General features: G+C 42.9%; 1 protein-coding gene across 6 annotated transcripts in view; it reads right to left on the reverse strand.

Moving 5' to 3' along the window:
• GAB1 (GRB2 associated binding protein 1) overlaps positions 1-21036 on the reverse strand; it is a 132368-nt gene that overhangs the window by 34156 nt on the left and 77176 nt on the right. For all 6 annotated transcript variants that reach the window (XM_006131772.2, XM_006131771.2, XM_075929895.1 and 3 more), the window contains exons 2-3: positions 12690-12984; positions 2677-2890 (exon numbers count right to left, since the gene is read on the reverse strand). In XM_006131772.2, the coding sequence (XP_006131834.1) occupies positions 2677-2890; positions 12690-12984 (509 nt within the window). The remainder of the gene's footprint in view (positions 1-2676; positions 2891-12689; positions 12985-21036) is intronic.

Here is a 21036-nt window from a genome sequence, read left to right on the forward strand (position 1 = left end):
TTTTCTTCTCATTTTTTGATGAACACTAGCCACCACTGAAGGATGAATTAAAAAGTAATCCAACTCCCAAACTAAAAAATTATGAAAACTACTTCAATTTGTAACTTTTGTTCTAAATTTTGCAGTAACACTATTATCTTTGTTTTTTAATAAAATAAGGACAAACAGTTACTCCACCAGAACTGTTAGTGGTTCTACTGCCTCACTATAATTACCAAATAACAAGGTTTTCAAATACTCATAACTTAAAACACCATATATTCAACACATTCCATAACCCCAAAAATAATGGACCAGAGCACCCTTAGCTCCTTTTTTCTTCCATCTTCTCTTCTCCCATGTCCATCTTGCCCCTGTCTATATCACCATTGTTCTCTCTCATTCAAAACTTCCCCATCAGCAAATCATGGGTTAAAAGCAGTCCATTCGTACACTGTGCACCTTCACACTTCAACATAATTATCCCTTCTACCTACTGATCAGTCTTATTCTTCTAGAATCCTACATCTTAACTCGATCAGACAATTGTTATATACAACATAACACATTTAGTTATTTGTAACATCACACAACCCATGATCTTCGGCTATGTCCCTCAAAATCCTACCATTCTCTATAGTATTTCTACTCCACATTTCTTCCTAATCTCCTACCTCAATCCATGCTCTCAATTCCAGTTCCACTCAACAGCTGAAGTGAGAAGATGATCAACATGTATTTCTAAAAAAAGTGCTCTTAGCACTAACACACCACTTTATCTACTCCTCCCCACAATTAGACCCCTTGAAATGCTGAGAAAGACTTCTTGTCACCAAGGCCAACAAAAGAAACCCATCTGGAGTGTCAAAGGCAAGCTGTTTTGGAGATGTGGTGAGCCCCCCCCCCCCAAAAAAAAGGGATTAGAATCGTATTTAGAACGTGAACTACAACTAAATATTGAAAACGCTACCTTTAAAAGTATTTTTTTTAAATCAAACTTCAGAAAAATCTTTACTCTGGGAAAAGATATGGCATATTTCAGAAAAATTAGGTTTTTGGAAGGGGAGGAGGAGGAAATTAGTAGTGGAATGTCTTAGGGCATGTCTTCACTACACAGTGGATTAATGGGCAGTGATCAATCCAGTGGGGCTTGATTTATCACGCTAAGAGTTCTCCCATCAACTCCAGGACTCCACCAAAACGAGGAAAGTAAGCAGAGTTGACAGGAGAGCATCACTGTTGACTTGCCATGGTGAAGATGCTGCAGTAAGCAGACCTAAGTATGTCGATTTCAGGTACGTGAATGATGTAGCTGAAGTTGCGTAACTGAAGTTGATGGCCTTGTCTATACTACTACAGGCTTAAAATTGATCTCATAATATAGAACTAGCTTGAACCTTCAATTCAGAATGATTACTACTGCTTCATTTTATACAGATTGCTTCCCCTCAGCTGGCAAGACATAAGTGAACATGCTGCCCTTTAATATTTTAGGAATTAGTGGACACCTTCTAGTCAAGCACTGTTTTGGGAGTGGGAAGGCTACTCATCATTTTCATCTTCCATGGACTGGAGAAGAGCAGATTTATTTGCCTGCTCTAACTGAGATTATGGGAGTTGGCTGCAGTCAGTACAAGACTAAGAAATACATACACCTTTGTTCCCACAGCCATTTTTTTACCTTACTTTGTGGTACTCCTGAATGCCTGGCACACTAACATGGAACCCTAGGACACAGTCACACCACTGACAAGTTCTAAGTGAATGTGTAGAAGACTCAGGCAAGACACTTTCATAGACTTCTGCTTAGCCTTTAATGTACCCATCTGCAATCAAGAGAATAATGAGCCAGCTTTTCTAGAAATACACAAGGGACCATTATTTTAAATTGTTATAGCAAAGCATCTCTGCTTGAGAGGTTTCTAATGTTTTCCAAGGACCATTCTGGGAAACAAAGTAATAATTCCTGGATATTTACCACTTCATATTACATCCTAATTTACAGGAGGCATTACATTTCCATTTAAAATGAGAAGCAGTAGTTATTTGGGTACATCAGTTACCAGGGCTGCTCAGATTATTTTTTATATTAAAAAAAATACTAGCCAGTTTTCCTATTTTCCTTAGGAGAGATAAAGGGGCAGATAAATCTTCTTTAGTTGGTGATTTCAGTACAGGTCTGAGTTGATTTTTATCATTATCACATAGCCACCACTGTAACTGGTGGAAATTTGACTTTCCCTGCTAGCAGTCTTGGTAGAAGTATAAAGCACTAAAAGAGCACCTCTCTCCCTCTTAGAGCTGATATAAGGTACAATAGAGAGTGGTAAAAATAAGGATTTATCTTTGCTATCCAAGTTGCATCTAATTCTGCACACAGAGTTATTTGATCTCCTGAACTATTAGTCTGGTATTTTTTATCAGCAAATATTTTTAAGAACTTAGAACAATCCCAACAAAAGAAGCCAGCTCCGATGCAACAATTTATTATTAAAACCAGAAATTCAAGACCAGAACACCAGGAGAAGAGCAGAAGTGATCGGGTAAAGCATCAAGTCTAGCACATTTGACTGCTGAATGACTTCAACAAAAATAATCACGTAGTACACAGAAATGTTCTGTAGGAATTTGGTCTATACAAATTAAACCAACTAACTGCATAAACAAAAAACAAACAAACTAGAAACACCCATTTACCTTGTAGGTTCTGGCTTCTTGCTTTCACAATTTATTAGCAAGAGGTAGTCCTGAGGATCTTCTTGGCTAGATGAGGACTCCAGAGGTGGGATGTTAATTAGCTGATAGGGAGGAGGTAGGGATGATTCCGTTTGTACAGATGGTGGTGAAGTGTTAACTGCTAAGGGTAATTCAGCAGCTGCTCGTAAAGAACTGCCAAGTGGCTTCACAGCATCTATGACATAAAATCACATAGATATTTATCACTCTTTTTATTGTTTCTTTTGCTCTTTAAACTATACAAATGCAACTGCAAGGTAAACAACTTGCATATTAAGATGACTGGCTTAAATCAACACACTATCTCAGCATAACAATCATTTCTGACTCACTCTAAAAACAGGTCTGTAGAATATCTGAAAAATATTTCTGAAGAAAACAATATATGGACAATCATTTAGTCTGATCTGATATAAAAATCTGGTGCCTGAAAAGAATCTCCTTCATTTTAGGATATTCAAAAATGCTGAGACTCTGTTATTCTTCAGGTTTCTCCACATGTCATCAGATGCCTGTCCCTTTAAAACTAGAGGCTGCGTCTTGTTAACATGATATTTTGGCCACTTTTCTAGTCACAAACAAAATAAAGCTGCTGAGTAGTACAGTGCAACAAATAAACAGACAAATCTGTTGTTTTAAAATAACAATCAAGAGCTCATAGGCTAAAATTCTGTTATGGCTGAATAATTCTACATTGTACACTGTGTTCGATGCATTTTTCTTGATTTCAGTCACTTTGATATTTGATACTAGAAATTAGGCAAAAGTGAAAAGAAACAGGAAAAAATGTTTAAAAAAACCCTCTACGGCTACGGCTACATTGCGCAAGAATATATGCTAATGAGCCATCATTTTTGCACAAGGGGCTTTTGCACAAGAAGAAACAGTCTACAGTGCTCCTTCTTGCACAAAAACCCCCTCTTGCACAAGAGCCGTTCTTCCTCATCTGCATATCTTCTTGAGCAAGAATGCGCAATTTAGACATAGCCTAATAGGCTTTGCTCATATGGAACATTTACTGTTGCCTACAATAACTTGTGAGATGTACTAGCTTCCCAAAGACATCGTTCTATTGCCACCCAATCCTGATCTGGTCCCCCTTGTATTATTGTGCTGCAAAATTAGATTCAGGTGCGTCTTTGGTTGTCCTCTCTCTCCTCTTTACAGGCAGTCCCCGGGTTACATGGATCCGACTTACATCGGATCCCTACTTACAAACGGGGTGAGGCAACCCCGCACTAGCTGCTTCCCCCCCAGCAGACCAGGGAGACGCGAAGCTAGTGCCCCCCCCAGCAGACCAGGGAGACGTGGAGCGGCTTTTCTCAGCAGACACCTCAGCTTGAGAATAAAGGACTGAGGGAAGTGAGGTGTGGGAGAATAAAACTGAGCTCTGGAGAAATGTTTGGCTAGAGTTTCCCCTACAATATGTACCAGTTCCAAGTTACATACAAATTCAATTTAAGAACAAACCTACAGTTCCTATCTTGTACGTAACCCGGGGACTGCCTGTATAGTTCTTTTCTACCTTCATTTTTGAATTACCTTTTCTTGCCAAATTCAATTCTTAGGTTTCTCCAGAAACACACATTCACCCATGGGCATCAGGTATGTAAGGCAGGGAAAGGCTTTGCCTTCCCAAACCTCCAGGTATAGCCCTGCCCACACTCGGTCTCCAGAACACCTCCGGATGTTGGAGAGGCTGGGGCCACACTACAAGGCACATCACACCCTGCCTCCTCCTTTCCCTGAGGCTGGGCATGTCCACTTCCCTCCCCATGGTTGGAAGGGGGGGTGCACGTATGCAACGCTCCACGCCACCTTCCGGGGGTGGGGAATGGGCAGTGCTAGAGGCGGCCCACCGCCCAGCCTTCACTGATTGCCCATGCACATACCTGAACATCACTTTGCCTGGTGGTCTGGAAAATGCTAGCAACAGCAGAGAGCAATACGCCTTTAATGATATTTAATAATGATCCTGATTCATTTTGAATGAATACATTAGTCCATCTGCACACTAATATAAAAAGCATTCAAAATCTTTCAGAGCAGCTCTGATATGACCTTTTCGGAGCTGCTCTGAAATAACCATGAATTGGAAAAGCATTCAGTGTCATACGCATGAGCACAACAAGCATCCCATTTCACTTTTAGAATTTCTGTATTCAATACATCTAGAACAAGCAGCCTTTTAAACTGGATGAATGGGGAGAGGAGTATTTTTCACTGGTCGCTAACAGATGCGTTACCCAGTTACGTGTTTGTCAGTCTGGTCAATATAAAGCTGGGTAGAAGTGCCAAGTTACACTCAAAATAGTTATGAAAATTAAACAATGGTTACAATGAAATTTTGCAACCAATAATAAGGAAAGGTTCCCCCTCACTCTTTTGGTTATTTACAATGTTGCTGATGTCTGCATGCTGAGAATAATCTAGAACAGGGGTCACCAACCAGTAGATCAGGATCTACCAGTAGATACTGGAGCCTCTGACAGGTGATTCTGGCTGGTTTGACAAAGAGGCTATCAAGTGCCAGCACTTCAGCTGCCCCTCCCCCTACTGCTGCTCATCTGCTGCCCTTTGCCTTGGAGCTGCTCCTCCCTGTTGGAAGCCTCCTGCTTTCTGTGCAGGGCAGGAAAGGGACAGAAGGGGTGCTGATCTCAAGGTGCCCCATCCCACTCTGTATCCTTTCTCCATAAAGCAGACAGGGGGCACAACAGGACTTGGGATGGAGTTTGCTGGCTGCTATAGGAAGCGGACCAGGGCAGGGGGGAGCCTACCTTAGCCCCACTGCACCACCAACCAGGAGCCACCTGAGGTAAGCAGTGCCCAGCTGGAGCCCACATCCCAAACTCCTATCCCAGTCATGAACCCCCTCCTGTAGCCCAAGCTCCTGTCCCATCCCCGAGCACCCCTGTATCCAAACACCTCCCAGAGCCTGCACCTAGAAATTCCTACATCCCAACTGCCTGCCCCAGAGCAGCTCGGAGCCCCTCTGACACTCCAGATCCTTTAATCCAAGACCATAATCTGCACCCCAATCCTCTGCCCCAGCCTGATGAGTCACTTAGGATGAGCAGGAGAGGGAAGATGGAGTAAGCAGGGGCAGGGTCTCAGAGGAGGGGTGGGAGGGAGGTGGAAAAGGGTACAGTAATCCGGAACCTATGGGATTTAGGTGGTGCCGGATTATCAAATATGCCGGACTATCAGGAGATACTATAAGCAGGTTATATACATACTGTATACATTATATACTGTATATAAAGTGTTCTTAACCCTTTCTATTGTACATACTATACAGTATACTGTAATGTTTTAGGTTTTTTTAAGCCTTTTTTACCCTTTTTGCTCAGTTCAGCTGCTGCCGCTGTTATCTTGTGACTCATTTTTTGCCGAAGCTCGCTCACTAGGCTCTTGCCATTTTGATTCCGGACTATCAGGAGAGCCGGACTATTGGAGTTTTACTGTATTTGGGTTTGAGGTAGATCTTGGATTGCATTTAAATTCAAAAAGTTATCTTGTGCTTAAAAAGGCTGGAGACCACTCATCTAGAAGGTTTGAATGCCTTTTTTATGCATAAACTTAAATTCTTTGTACTTTGCAAATAAGTACAGTAGAACTTTCTAACACTTTTGGAGTATGTAATACTTATGTAAAGCATTCACATAACAGGAGCAGAATATAAAATATTTTGAGATGGTTTATAAAAAATACTGATTTAATAACATGTCAATTGTGCTGATTTAGCATATTTGAAACTATTCTTCATAGGATATAGGTAGAAAAAGTACTGGAATGTAAAAATGGGATTTTCCCATTGTAAGCACAGATAAGACTACCTAGTTCTACAATTCTTAGAGGTGAGTCATTCCACCCAGCTACTACTATATAGATGTTCTAATTAGGAAGATTTTAAGTCAAATTAACTATTAATAATAGTAATAACCTTGAACACATCATATACATGCTATGGAGATGGAGCCATATGAGAGCCTACATATACAGAGTACACACTTGTACAGAAAATTCATCAAGAATTTGTGGTGGTGTAATACATATACACATACATACATCGCTCTACCTACTCTATAATATGTATGCAAAGGCAAAAAATGTCAAACAATCTCCAAATACACAGAGAAGCACTTTACTAAATCCCTTATCTTCCGAAGAACAAATATTGTATAATAAAGAACTTCAGTGTTTGCAATACTGTTCTAATATATCACGTCATGACACACAGAGGTTGCTTTAGCATCTCTATCCCCTTTCACCACTAAATTTCCCCCTCTCCTCTTGCATCAGTTCTTCAGTCTCTTTTGAAATCAAGGACATCATCTTTAATAAATGCCTTAGTCAAAAAAACTATATAAATATAAACTGAGTCATCCACTTGCCCTTGGATGTTTTCAATTCCCTTGCATAAAGCTATCAATATACAAGTCGAGACAGCAAATACAGCATCCATGAAAAACAGTCCTCTGCATAGAGTGTAATATAGAGATGGTCAGGAACTGAGCAGTGAAACAGTTTCAGTGAACTTCTAACAAAATCCAGGCCAGGTTCCTTTGGAAACCTACTTGCTTTCCTGCAAGCAACCCTCCTGGGCTGCTAAGAATCCTGCACTTCCAGGCACCCTTCTATTGAGCTGGGAACAAAATACCAGCCTAGAAACCTTGGGAGTCACAGCTGAGCTTGGGGACCCAGGATAAATGCTGTTTAGAAATATTTAAATGAATTATTTTGATTATTTCCAAATACTTTTCCAGCTCTTCCCTCCAAAAGAGATTTCTACATTTATACTTGGTTCTAACACAGAATAATTTAAAAACTGTTCCTTTCAACTTGCTCTAGTGTAGGATCATAAAAGCAAATTAAATTGTTACATTCTGGACTTTTTATTGAACTAATTTTGAAAAACTAACATTTCAAAAACTTATTTTTTAAGTCTCAGCAAATTACATTTAGTTTTTTCCCCCTAAAAAACCCCACACAATCCTATTTTTAAAAAATGCTCGAAGCAAAGAATTTAGCAGTTGTCTGTTTATATTTAAGATAGTCACGATTATGTGTGTTTCACAGTAGACTGACAGCTCTTAAATTTATATCATGTTATAGATAACACTTCTGCATTTCAATGTTTACTTTCTCTCAAATTTGATGAACCTTTATGCAAACTGCGATTATTTTTATGAAACACTTTTGTTTATCCATGTAAGTACAAAAGAAATATAGCAAAGCTGTTTAATTTAAAAATTCTTCTCTTCCTCCTCATGCAATTTTCAGTTCAGAGAATGCTCTCAAAATAAGGTATAACCTTACTGCTCCTCCCTACATATACTGTTTATTTAAGTAGAAAACAAAGTTGAAAACACAATACAATTAAAAAATTGCAGAGGAAATACATTTAAAAACTGGAGTTAGGGAGAGGGTTATTGGAGTTTGGGGCTGTTTGTGTTTTGTTTTTAAAGAAATCACAAAATGAACGAAGTGCTGAAAATTGATGAGTTATTCAGTTAAAACCATCAACCCTAGTTCTTTGGTTTTGTTTTTAATCACAATTAAGAAAGAGGAAAAGTGACTTACACGTCAGTCTTGGCCTCTAAGGACACCTGGTGGGGGGAGGAGACTTTGCACGCTCCCCCCTCTGCCCCAGGCCAATCAGGACTTGGAGGCCAGGGAGCGTGTCAAGTCTCCTCCCGCTTGCCAGGAGCACATGGCACTTTTAAGCACTGTGTGCTCCTTGCAGGGCAGAGAAACTTTGTGCGCTTCCCCCCCACTCCCTGTTTCTTTTGTTGGTGTTGAAATGGTGCGATAGTGTAAAGGACTTAAGATCAAGACATGGAGTATGACTAGTGTGCTGTACTGAATATTATTAAAATATAATAATAATACAATAATATGCTTTGAGCTTTTAAATGTAACTTTAATGCCAAGAACTGAAGCACAACTTGTAAGGAACTATATTAATTTATTTGTCTCTACCTGCTGGATGAGACAATTTGTTTTTTGTTTTTGGTTTTTTTTGCTTGTTTTCAGTACATCTTTTCTGAGAGGAGACAAAGCAGGATCTAGTTTATCAGATTAAGACACAACAGATTCCTATAAATCCAATTAAACTTTCCCCTTTCTATAAAGCCAAATCTCCATGCACTCCTTAATAAAGTCCCACATAATAGTTACTTTTCTTTTTTAAACACTGCATCAAGCAGACATCTTTATTAAGACCAGTTTCTTTAATCATTCTAGAAGATACTTTTCAGGATTGCATGTGCAAAGAAGAAAGGTGTAGAGTTGAGGGGTAAAACATGCAGGCTTGCTTTTCTTTTCCTTTACTACAATGGACTTCAGCTTTCCTTCCCAAAAAGGGGTTGCTGTGATTGGGCAGGTTTGCCATCCAATGCAGCATCTCTCACTGGATACCACATATCTAGATCCAAATGTATTTCGGGTGTCAGAGGAAAATTGTTAGTGTTGTATCTAATGTCTAAAGGATCCCAAGACTTGATGCCCAACAATTTCTAGATCAACTTGTCTTTCATTTAAGGTGAATTTAGTGCAAATGAGAGGAATCTATTTGATAGCAATGGGCAATAGTCAATCAATAAAGATTTTAAATTATTTCTCCCGAGGAAAAGAAATCAGCTAAGTTACATTCTTCCACATGTCAAATTCATGTGTGGTCAGTAAGATGAGTATTTGGCAATAAAGTTTAGGAAATCAAGTTATATCCTACATCGGAGTAGGCAATAATTTTTTACTGGGGGCCATTTCAGAAATTTGTGAAGTGAACTCAGGCCACACCATGGTTGGTCTGGGGGTGGAGGAGCGCAGAAAGTCTTTGCCTGCCCCTCCCCCGCCAAGAGATTCTCACCGAGGCACCGTTGCCCCTGGAAGTGGGAGGAGACTTTGCACACTCCCCTTTCTGCCCCCAGGCCAATCAGGGCTTGGAGGCGAAGAACTGCGCAAAGTCTCCTCCTCCTTACCAGGAGCACATGGTGCTTCTAAGCTCCACGTGTTCCTTGCAGGATGGAGAAACTTTGTGCGCTTCCCCCTGCTCCTAGGCCCTAATTGGCTTGGGGGCAGGAGAGTGGCAGGGCCTCCACAGGCTGGATCAACCCATTTGACAGGCTGGATCCGGCCTGCGGAGGCCCTTTTTCCCACCCCTGTCCTACATTCTGGCAGGAGAGGAGACTGGTGACCCTTCTGGTCCCCTCTAACGCTATGGTTCTATGACAAAACTTTTCAGACTAGGTTTTCTAAGTCTCATTTTTGTCACTGCAGCCACCTCCAAAATACCAGTCATTAGATTATGAGAAAAATGTCGCACTCTACTCTCTCCTAATTATCTGGCCTCATTTGGTCTCTTTAAACATCACCTGTCTGCTCTCTCCCTCTTGCCCTAAACCTAGCCCTTCTGTGATTCCCACCCCATCAATCTCAATGACTTTTCATTTGCTCTCATCCCTCTTCTTCCTTCTATAGATATTGTTGACAATCAAGCTGCCCTCTGACCCAGAGGAAGCAGACATGATTTCTCTTGGTGTCAAAGTCATTCTGCAGAACAGGGGTTTTCAAACTCTGGGTTGCTGTTTATAAGGGCAAGCCACTAGAAAAGATCCGAGAAATTAGCACTTCACTGCTTTCATGTGAAGATGGTGGCCGACATGAGCACCCACCTATTGGTTTCCATTAATTACAAGAAATAATAGTTAAGATTGCTAGGTAACCTTAATATTTATTTTTCCAGACTCACCAGGAATCCAAAAGAATTTAAGATCTTCTATCTAAAAGTATACCTAAACTCTATCTTGAAAACAAAATCCCTGTAAAAGAAGTTGTCCTAAAATATACAGTGCGGTACTGTTCTGCTTCCTTAACTCTGCTCAGAAATCTGCACAGATTCAACAGCTTGTGACACTGATGATTCAGGAACATGAATCAATCTGCTCATTGTCCAAATAACAAAATGAAGTTATTGTAATTTTCCAAAATGAATGGAGATGACGTGCATAAATCATTTCTGCTTGGAAGGCCTACGCTGGAACACCGCACAGAAAAACTCCTGTGCAAGTCAAAGGGAAAAAAAAAAAGAAAATATTAGCCTGCCAGTACCGCAGATATTCCAGTAAAGCTGCCAGATAGTATAGAAGGAGCAGCATCGTGACAGAGATACCCCTCCCACCACCAAAGCAATGTGTCCTTCACTCCCAAATTAATCCTCAAAATACAAAAACAAAACAAAGCAATGCGATAACAAAAAATCACATTTGCATGAGGAAGCAGGCTACTAGCAGCACAACATACCACTGGCCCACGCAGCTCCCCTTTCAAGTCAACAGAGTTGATCTGAAGCGCAGCAGACATAACCAAAAGCTTTCCCTCAATACTGAGCCCAGCCAGGGCTGGTAATGGAGCAAATCACTTAGTATCAAGTCCTTCAGCCAATCAGAGTGGTACTGTCAGACTCAAAAGAGAACTTGTCTTTCATTTTCCTTAAGCCAGAGGGAAGGTTGCTGCTGTCCCTCTGGGGGAAAGATCTAAATCATGTTTATAACAGTTCCTATAGGAAAACAACACTACTATTTATTTCTGAGGAAATAATCAATAAATTAGCTGGGATAAAAACATAACTACAGGTAGAACCTCTTAAATCCGGGACACTCTAGTTCAGCAACATCCATGGTCTGGATGTTGCTGGACCACAGAGCTCTAGAACTCGGGAATGCGAGCCAGTCAGGGAGTCCAGTGGAGGGGAGTCCCACCATCAGACTGGTGAGCCCCGTCCCTGGCGAGCCCCAGGCAGGTGGGACCGCAGCAGGACTAGCGAGCCCCATCCCGGCGTGGCAGCAGTAGGGCAGCCAAAGAGCTGCCCAGCCGTCAGCAGCCGGTGAGTCCCGTCCTTGGGAAGTCCTGGTGGGGCGCAGCAGCTGTGAGGCAGTCACAGAGCCTACTCTCCGGGAAGCTCCAGGCGGGACAGAAGCCAGGCAGCTGCAGAGCCCTGTACCCAAGAAGCCTTGGCCAACTGAGGCAGAAGCGGGACTGCAGTGGCTGGGGAGCTCCATCCCTAGAGAACCCCAGCCAGCTGCTGGCAGTGCTGAGCCCAACCCCTGTAGCAGCAGGACTGGAGGCCAGTGGCAATGGGGCTGGAGCCGAGCCAGCCAGCGGAAGGTATATCCTGGGAGGCTGACGGCAGGGGACCTCCTCTGATCTGGCAAATTCTCTCAGTTGGGACCAGTCAGGTCCCAAGGGCGCTGGACTAAGAAGGCCCAACCTGTAGTATAAAGGAGTTGAAGCTACTCTTTAATATATTGATGCAGACATGTGTATCTTGTAAAAATTGTATATTGAGACAGCATGCGGAAGCACAGTTGCCAGTTTTCCAGGCTATTTAAATTTTGCACTTAGGCAATGCCAGTCAAGGTTACATCCATAAAACATGAAACATTACCTTATTCATAATAGGAAAGCCATGTATGAAATGTGAAGTATAAAGGGCTTATGTTTATAGAAAACTGATCCAGGTCTATCAAGCCTTTGAATCCAAGACTATGTCTACATAGCTTCCCTCTTCCGCAAATGCCTATGCAAATGAAGTGTTGATTAGCATATTGTTTAGCGGCAGAGCTGGCATATTGGTTGAGACACAATGAGGGCATAGCTGGGATGAGGCAGAGCAGAGGTAAGTGGCGTTCCCCCCTACTCCCTGTGGAGGTTGGCCAGGCCCTGCCACATTCCCCCCGAATGTACCTCGACACCCACCTGAGGGGCATGCCCCAAACCTTAGAGACCACAGCACTAGGTCACAAAAATAAATAAGCCCTACAGATTTCATCATCCCATTTATTCCATTTAAATAATAAAAGAGCTACATTATATTTGCATATAATGCCTTTTGCCATTGATCTTTAACTAGTCCTTTCTATGGTGACATGACATAGAGTTTCTCAGGAAAAGTACAAAAATATTACATTTACCTTCTTCTGTAGGGTTGAACCCACAGATGTCACAAATACATCGAACCCACTTATTCATTTCCTCCTCGCTGTCTGCCACCAAGTAGAAAACTCTGTCAATAGTGTTGATATCAAAAATATAACTGTTTTCAAACTCTTTTTTGTTAAATGTCAATCCTGCATCCACTTGCTGACACAAGTTTAAGTCAATAATACGAATAGGTTTTTTGGCGTGGTCATTTTTGTAGTATTCCAACACATCTGGATCTCCTGTTAGTCGGCCACTGCGAAGCACGAACCACCTCCTCTTCCATGCCTAAAAAGCAAGGGAAAAAAGGAAACAACATAAGAGTGATGTTATTAAGCAGTGATTTCCACTACTGGAACGGCATTGTAAAAATAGACTGAATCTACTGCAATAAATATTTCAAATTGTTTCCAAAAGATTGCATACAAAATAACTAAACTGAGGAGAACCAGGTTACAAACTACTGGCAGTGAACTTTAACAAAAAAAAATAGTTGCCTTTATTTTTAAGACTTAGCTCAAGAAAATATGTTTCAAAAGTTAAGTTGGTATTTACCAAATGGGAAACTTCCAAAGAAAAGTTAATACAGTCACAGGAGGGAAGGAAACACACACACACACACACACACACACACACACACACACACACACACACACACACACACACACACACACACACACACACACACACACACACACACACACACACACACACACTTTTCATTTCATGCCGTTTTGTCTTCAACAGTCACTTGCTTTTTATAGCACAACGCAAAACTCATTCACACAGTCATGTTTCTCTGAATCTTAAGAGTTAATTAGGTTCATTAAGCGGTAGCATTTTATGATAGCAACTCTTATAGAAAGAGTTACTTTATTAATTGGCAGCACTTTATAGTTCTAAGTTTCATTTTGTTACAAAATTATAGAGCAGCACTGTAAGTTACTGGATTTTCTGGTTTTCTCTTTTAAACTTAAAAATCACAGACAGTTAAATTATTAATGAATATCTATATTTTCTGAGTCCAGGCATTGAAACTCCCCCATGCTGCCAACTTAGGGAGTGTGGCCAGGAAAGGAAGCGTGTCTTAGATCAGTAGTTTTCAACCCATTTATCATTGTGAACTGCATTCAACTCTACCTGTATGGCTCTGAGGATGTCACATGGGTCACAGTTCTGTGTTGATTGGGCCACAGCGATCCAGAGGTTAAGAACTACTGGCCTTAGATACTCCATGCTTCACAGATCCCCAACTGTTTTATCTGTGCCTTGTGGCACTGGCACCCAACATAATTTAGAAAAGTGTTTCCCAAATGGTGGGTCCCAATCCACCATGGGGTTGCAGGAAGAGTCTAGGTGAGTTGCTTATCACTACTCTTGCATGTCACTCTCCATGGGTATGTCTAGACTACAGGGTTTTGTCGACAGAAGTTTTGTCGACAGATAGCGTCTAGACTACAGCCAGTTCTGTCGACAAAGCAAGCCGCTTTGTCAACTTAACAGTGTGGACGTAAAGGACAGTGTAGATGCAATAATGCCTTCTATCGACAGAACTCTGTCGATAAAAGGCATTATTCCTCGTAGAATGAGGTTTACATACGTCGACAAAACTGCTGAGTTTTGTCGACATTATGTCGACATAACTCAAAGGCAGTGTGGACGCAGGTATAGTTTTGTCGACAAAAGTCCACTTTTGTCGACAAAACCCTGTAGTCTAGACACACCCTAAGAGCCCCAGAAGCACTCTTCCTATCAGGGCCACAGTAAAAGGAGAAAAAGGGTTAGTTTGTCTCAGGCCACATAATTGAGACACCTACCAACCAACTGATATTGCAATTGCGCACATGGGATCACAGCTAGTGATGTGAAAGGTTAACCAGTTAACTGTAGGGGCTGGAGCAGTCCCTAACCACTGCAGGCAGGGCACTGCTTCAGCCCCATGGAGCGCACTGCAGGCAGTCCGGCTGGAGCAGCCCCCGTCCATAGTAGTAGGCCTAGCCCAGGTATATCACAGGAAGGAGTGCTCCAACCTAGCGGGAGCAGCCACCACCCACGGCTGGGGAGGGGAAAGTGGTGTTACAGCCCAGCCATGACAAAGTTTAACCCATTAACTAAATAAGTCGGATTTTACATCCCCAGTCATAGCACCACCTATGTTTGGCCAGCCAAGAAGGCTGGACCAAACCTATATAGTGCTGCAAACCAATCTATCAGGTCACAGTGCCCAGAGCAGGAAGCTAAACCCAGCCTTACATGACAGAAGCTATTGCAGCAGAGTGTGAGTGCGAGGCAGGCCCGCTTTTGAACATGTCTAGCACTGAGTCCTTTCAGCTTGGTGGGGCTGCAGAAGGGAGCAGCACTGGGAGAGAGAAAGCACAGGGACTAGAGACAGCTGAACCACAGGCTTGAGAGCTAGGCCAGGAATGCACTTCTCATCTTGAAACAGGTGAACGCTACTACTGAGAGTCTTGCCTTGCTGGGAGGGGATCTGTACTATTTGGTGTCTGTTTCAATTAGGCCCCTCAGACACAAGGATTTTTGAAAGGCCAGGGCTCTCCCAGGACAGAGACTGGAGGGCTGGTCTCTGTTTTCTTTTGCTGCAGCCTGTCTTCCATTCTCACTTAAAGGAGTGACTTCCTCGGGTTACAAGAGTGTAACAGGAGCCCTGTCAGAGCTCTCTATCCATAAGAGCAGAGAGGTCTGGGAGAGGAGATACAGCAGTGCAGAAAGCATGCGGAGTTGATGTTTTTCTTTTTTCTTTCATGTTTGAATTATTAAAAATTTTAAAAAATAGTGGACCCGAGTTTATATTTTACATGCACAACATTATTATTATGCAATCGTGTCTTCCCAAAAAGATAAAAGGCAGCAGATGGGTCACCTCAATAAAAAGTTTGGGAACAACAGATTCAAAGAATAAATACTTTGTACTATGAAATAGTACAGAACATGCTCATTCATGCCCAGGAACTACAATTTGCACCCAGTTGGTCCAGGATTGTGGAATGCCTAAGTTACCTTTGCATTCTCCTCCTAACCTCCATTCAGCTCTTGCTGTTAGGTTGGTTAAACAAGTACATAAGTCCATCACATTAAAAAAATCCATTCATATTTTGTACAGCATGCACGGTGACCGAGAGATAGACTACCAAACTAACAAGGGGTCAAATGGAAGCGATGAGGCCCTTTACCTATCTACATGCATCTGTCAACCTCTGGCATCAAGAATTTCTCATATAGGACTTACGGAACCAGCTATTGAGCAGAAAAACAACTTCCTCTGGCTCCTAAGTCGTATAAATGCGACCTATTACTTCAGACTAAGTGGGAAGGGGAAGACATACTAAGGTATGGGGATCAGAACTGTGCTGCCATCTTATAGTTCTGGTTCTATACCAGCATAGCCAGCTTTTTACTGGGGGCTCACAAACAACTCATTGTCAAGTAGCGATGCCTTTTTTGGTATCAAGTTGAAGCTACTATGGCAAGATAATAAAGAAAATAGTGGAGGAGAAAAATACCAGACATCCTAAATTGGAATGTGTGGCATATTCAGTAGCCACCACATACTAATCATCATCTGACTTTGTTTTTTTTCAAAGACTTTTATACTTGCAATTCTACACAAATAATCATACTTTTGTGGTCATTAACATAGTGTACATAATCTGCCTTAAAATGCAGAATTAAACAATTCAAATCAGTTCTCGAGTCACATTTCTCACTGCATTAGCAAGTTAACAGGAGAGATAAACAACAAAGTACAAAAATTAAATAGAAAAAAAAACAAATTAAGCACCTTAAAATAAGCAGTGGCTACGTATGTGTAATACTCCAGAATTGATATGTATCTGACAAATGTTATTCTGCTTTATGCATTTCTATCAACTAGGAAACCTTAGATATTTTCCACACTGAAAGCCTCCAAGGCTGATAATTAACCAATATTTAGTTCTGAAAAAACATTCTGTAAGCTGCTGCTATTTCAGAAAATGGAATTACAGTAAAACTCCGGTGGTCCGGCATCCAGTGGTCCGGTACGTCTGATGGTCCGGCACCAACTGCAACCCGGAAGTGCTCCGGTAGCTGCTTCAAGTTGTTAGTCAATTACACTAACTGCGGCTGGATCTGCAGGTGACAGGCTTGCAATTTATCTTTGCTCTATCTATTGCCTCTGGGGGGCAGGAGGGGAAGGGGAGAGGGAAGAGAAGGGGACCGAGGTCGGCGGCAGGGGCAGGGGCGCCAAACTCTCCGTCATGTTCCAGGGTGGTGGAGAGGAGGCAAGAGGCAGGCAGCTGCTTCAGGAATTTCTAGTCAATTACACTGCCCTGGGCTGGATCCACAGCCGACAGGCTCTCAGTCTACCTTTCCTCTCTACTGCCTGGGGTAGGGGGTCGGCGGGCGGGGGGGGGTGCTGAACCCTTCCTCCTGTTGCAGGGAGGCAAAGCCTGCGAGCAGCGGAAGGGGAGATGCGGCAAGAGGCAGGCAGCTGCATTCAGGAAGTTCTAGTCAGTTACACTTACTCCGGCTGGATCCACAGCCGACAGGCTCTCAGTCTACCTTTCCTCTCTACTGCCCGGAGAGGGGGCCAGGAGAGGGTAGGGTCGGCGGGGGTGTGCTGAACCCTCCCTCCTCTTGCAGGGAGGCAAAGCCTGCAAGCGGCAGAACCAGAGAGAGAGGGAAAGGCAGGCAGCTGTTTCAAGAAGTTCTAATCAATTACACTGCCCGGGCAACAGGCTCGCAATCTACCTTTCCTCTCTACTGCCTAAGGGGGAGGGGGGCGGTGGGAACAGGTAGATCCACAGGTGACAGGCTACTGCTGAAACTCACAAGGGAGGGGAGATGATCTCTTGTGAGTTTCAGCAGCAGCCTGTCACCTGCGGATCTACCTATTCCCACCGTCCCCCTCCCCCTTAGGCAGTAGACAGGAAAGGTAGATTGCGAGCCTGTTGCCGGGGCAGTGCAATTGATTAGAACTTCTTGAAACAGCTGCCTGCCTCTCCCTCCCTCTCTGGTTCTGCCGCTTGCAGGCTTTGCCTCCCTGCAAGAGGAGGGAGGGTTCAGCACACCCCCGCCTACCCCTACCTTCCTCTGCCCCCCCCCCTCCTCCAGGCAGTAGAGAGGAAAGGTAGATCGAGAGCCTGTCGGCTGTGGATCTAGCCTGGGGCAGTGAAATTGACTAGAACTTCCCGAAGGCGGCTGCCTGCCTCTTGCCCACTCTCCGGTTCTGCCCCTTGCAGGCTTTGCCTTCCTGCAAGAGGAGGGAGGGTTCAGCACACCCCCGCCGACCCTACCCTCTCCTGGCCCCCCCTCCGGGCAGTAGAGAGGAAAGGTAGACTGAGAGCCTGTCGGCTGTGGATCCAGCCGGAGTAAGTGTAACTGACTAGAACTTCCTGAATGCAGCTGCCTGCCTCTCGCCGCGTCTCCCCTTCCGCCGCTCGCAGGCTTTGCCTCCCTGCAACAGGAGGGAGGGTTCAGCACCCCCCCCCCGCCTGCCCGTCTACCCCCTACCCTCTGCCCCAAGCAGTAGAGGGGAAAGGTAGATTGAGAGCCTGTTGATCCAGCAGCGGCAGTGTAATTGACTAGAACTTCTTGAAGCGGCTGCCTGCCTCTCTCCTCCTCTCTGCTTCCACAGCTCGCAGGCTTTGCCTTCTTCTAAAATGGCAGAGGGTTCGGCCCTTGCGGCGCTGTTCCCCTCTGACAAGACCCGCCTCTGCCAGAGTACCTCCTGATAGTCCGGCATTTCTGATAATCCGGCACCACCTGCGTCCCAAAGGTGCCGGATTATCAGAAGTCTACTGTACCTTCATTTCATCCAATGAGATTTTTAAAAAGCAATCTATAAAACCCCCAACCTGCTTCCCTAACAATTCATGCACCACAAATAAACTAGGTACACATTAATTTTGCCTACATTGGGGGGTTTCTGTCTAATTCAGTTAACAGGTGAAATTCTTGTTCATATTATCACTAATAGAATCCTATTCAACATTAAAGAATGATATATGACTCTTACTCCAATTTCATCAATTCATCATCTAAACAGAACTTGTTTTCAGCCCTTTATGCTACAAAATACCAACTACTAAGTACTTAAAACACTGAGTTTAGCCTACCACCTGCTACTATTTTTTTGAAGAATTTTTGCACAGTGAATATGTGAATGTTTATTTCAGTCATATAATGAGTCACTCACTGAAATTGGCACAGATTAAACTCAAAAACAAAAGCAATTCCATAAACTACACACTAATAAGGCAGATACAAAGGTTCTCTGGGTTACAGTACAAAGCACAATTTAGCAGCAGAATAAAGCCTGAAGCTAGACAAGAGAACTGACATCAGAACCCTTGCTAATCATAGTACAAAAGCTCCTCTATGTTTTGTCAAAGTGCAAAATGAGCCCACATAAATCACTCTTTGTTATCTGAAAATATCTAGGATTCTTAAAGCTTGTTCTATTTTTAACATTTCAGTCTTTGTTGCCCTAGTGAAAGCTGTATACTGCCTCATAGAGCCAACAGAATACCGACTATAACTAATGAAGAGAGCTTCTTCAATAACTCCTTTCCAAAATTGTCTGAAAGAGGCAGTGCAGAGGTATGAGAGACAGAAAGAAACTATTTATGTAAATGTGCCCTTCTTTATTATTTTTCCTTTGGATATTTTTGTTTAAAGAATGTTTCTCAAATTTCACATCTGGATAATGTGTAACAGGGATTGTAGCCTACAAAATCACTACAAATATATAATTGAATTATGCCACAATGATGTTATAGAAACAAGTAAACGTCCTCTCTTCAATTATTTAATCAGTAATAGACTCTAAACAATTTGACTTTGGTTGCACTGATTAAAGGGAATCAGATGCTGCTGACCTTCTATTGGAAAACAGATGAGAAAAATAAGAAATGCTACAGTGTCTTTTGTGTTTTAAAATTCACTTTCCTAAATCCTAGCCAATATTGGTATGAGACAGACCTTAGATATTTTGAGAAAATGAATATTCCTTACCTCGAATTATCTTATCTATCTGTTAATACAATATATGTTTATTTAACTTGCATGTCTTGTTCAAACACTGCCTATAAATTAGGAATTTATTAAATATAGATTTTTTTTAAAGTATATCTTACGAAGCACATCAAACAACAGGGCAAATAACTCAGCAATCTAAGCTTTTAAATATAGTGATTACAAAACAAAATTATGGAGCTAAAAAAGTAGGTTTTTAAAAGTACCCTAACATATGACAAGTTGTCTCACAGCTGCTGAAGCCCTGGGCACACTCAAAGAGTTGAAACCAAAAGAGACTGCAGTTGAGTAGTTTTTTAACCCAGTCTTTTTTTGATAGGGCAGTAATGGAGGAAGAGAAGAAAGCAGTATTTTTATTTTACTTGTTGAATATATTTTTCATAAATTGAGTACTGTTGGTTTAAAAGCAAGCAATTCGGCTTTGCCTCAGTACCAGGAAAGCTGGGAGAAAGCATCACTTAGGGCTTGTCTACACTTACAAGGCTGAAGTAGCACAGCTGCTCTGCTGTCGCACTTCAGTGAAAATGCTGCCTTTGCTGATGGGAGGGGAGGGCTGTTCCTACTGGTACTGGTGCCCTATGCAACTGAGCATCACTACCTCCTCCAAGGGGAAGTGGCCACTCCACACAGTGGGGAGAAAGGCTGAAGTTATAGGGGAAAAGGGTTGCCAGCTCTCCTGAACTGGACGCCATTTACTACAGTGACATCCAGTCTGTCCAATCGGGCAGAGATGGCAACCTGAAGCATAGCCAGGAGGGAGGTGCAGGCCAGGAGACTCTGGAGTAGCAGCAGTGGCTACACAGCCAGCAAGAGAAAAGCAATGCTTTTAAGGGGAAAGTGCTGCTTCTCTCCAGCCGCCCACTACGCAGTTGCCCCTGCTTCATCTGACTCCTCCAACCTGTGAGGGCCACTCACCGTGAGATGGGGCATGGGGGCATCCAGGGAATGGGAACAGGCGGACCAACACTGAGCCAGGAGCGGGCATCTGGGGCATGTGGATTGAGGTCGGAGCCCTTACACAGCATGCATCTGCCTAGGGCACCATGAAATCTGGGGCAATTTGGAGCCCCAAATTTTGTAGCTCCCTACATGGCTGCGTGTTACGTGTATAGGTAGGGATGGCCCTGCAGGAGGGCTCTCCCATTGGTGTCCCAAGAGGCAGTCGCTATGTAGCCACGAGGCTTCTTCCATCAACAGAGCTGGTGACAACTGGAGTTAGGCTGCATTAACAACATCACTCAGGGGCAGTGGATTTTCCATATCCCAAGCAATGTATTTATACCAACATAAGTTAGAAGTTTGGAT

Source organism: Pelodiscus sinensis, chromosome 5, assembly GCF_049634645.1.
Source record: "Pelodiscus sinensis isolate JC-2024 chromosome 5, ASM4963464v1, whole genome shotgun sequence".
Lineage (NCBI taxonomy): Eukaryota > Metazoa > Chordata > Testudines > Trionychidae > Pelodiscus > Pelodiscus sinensis.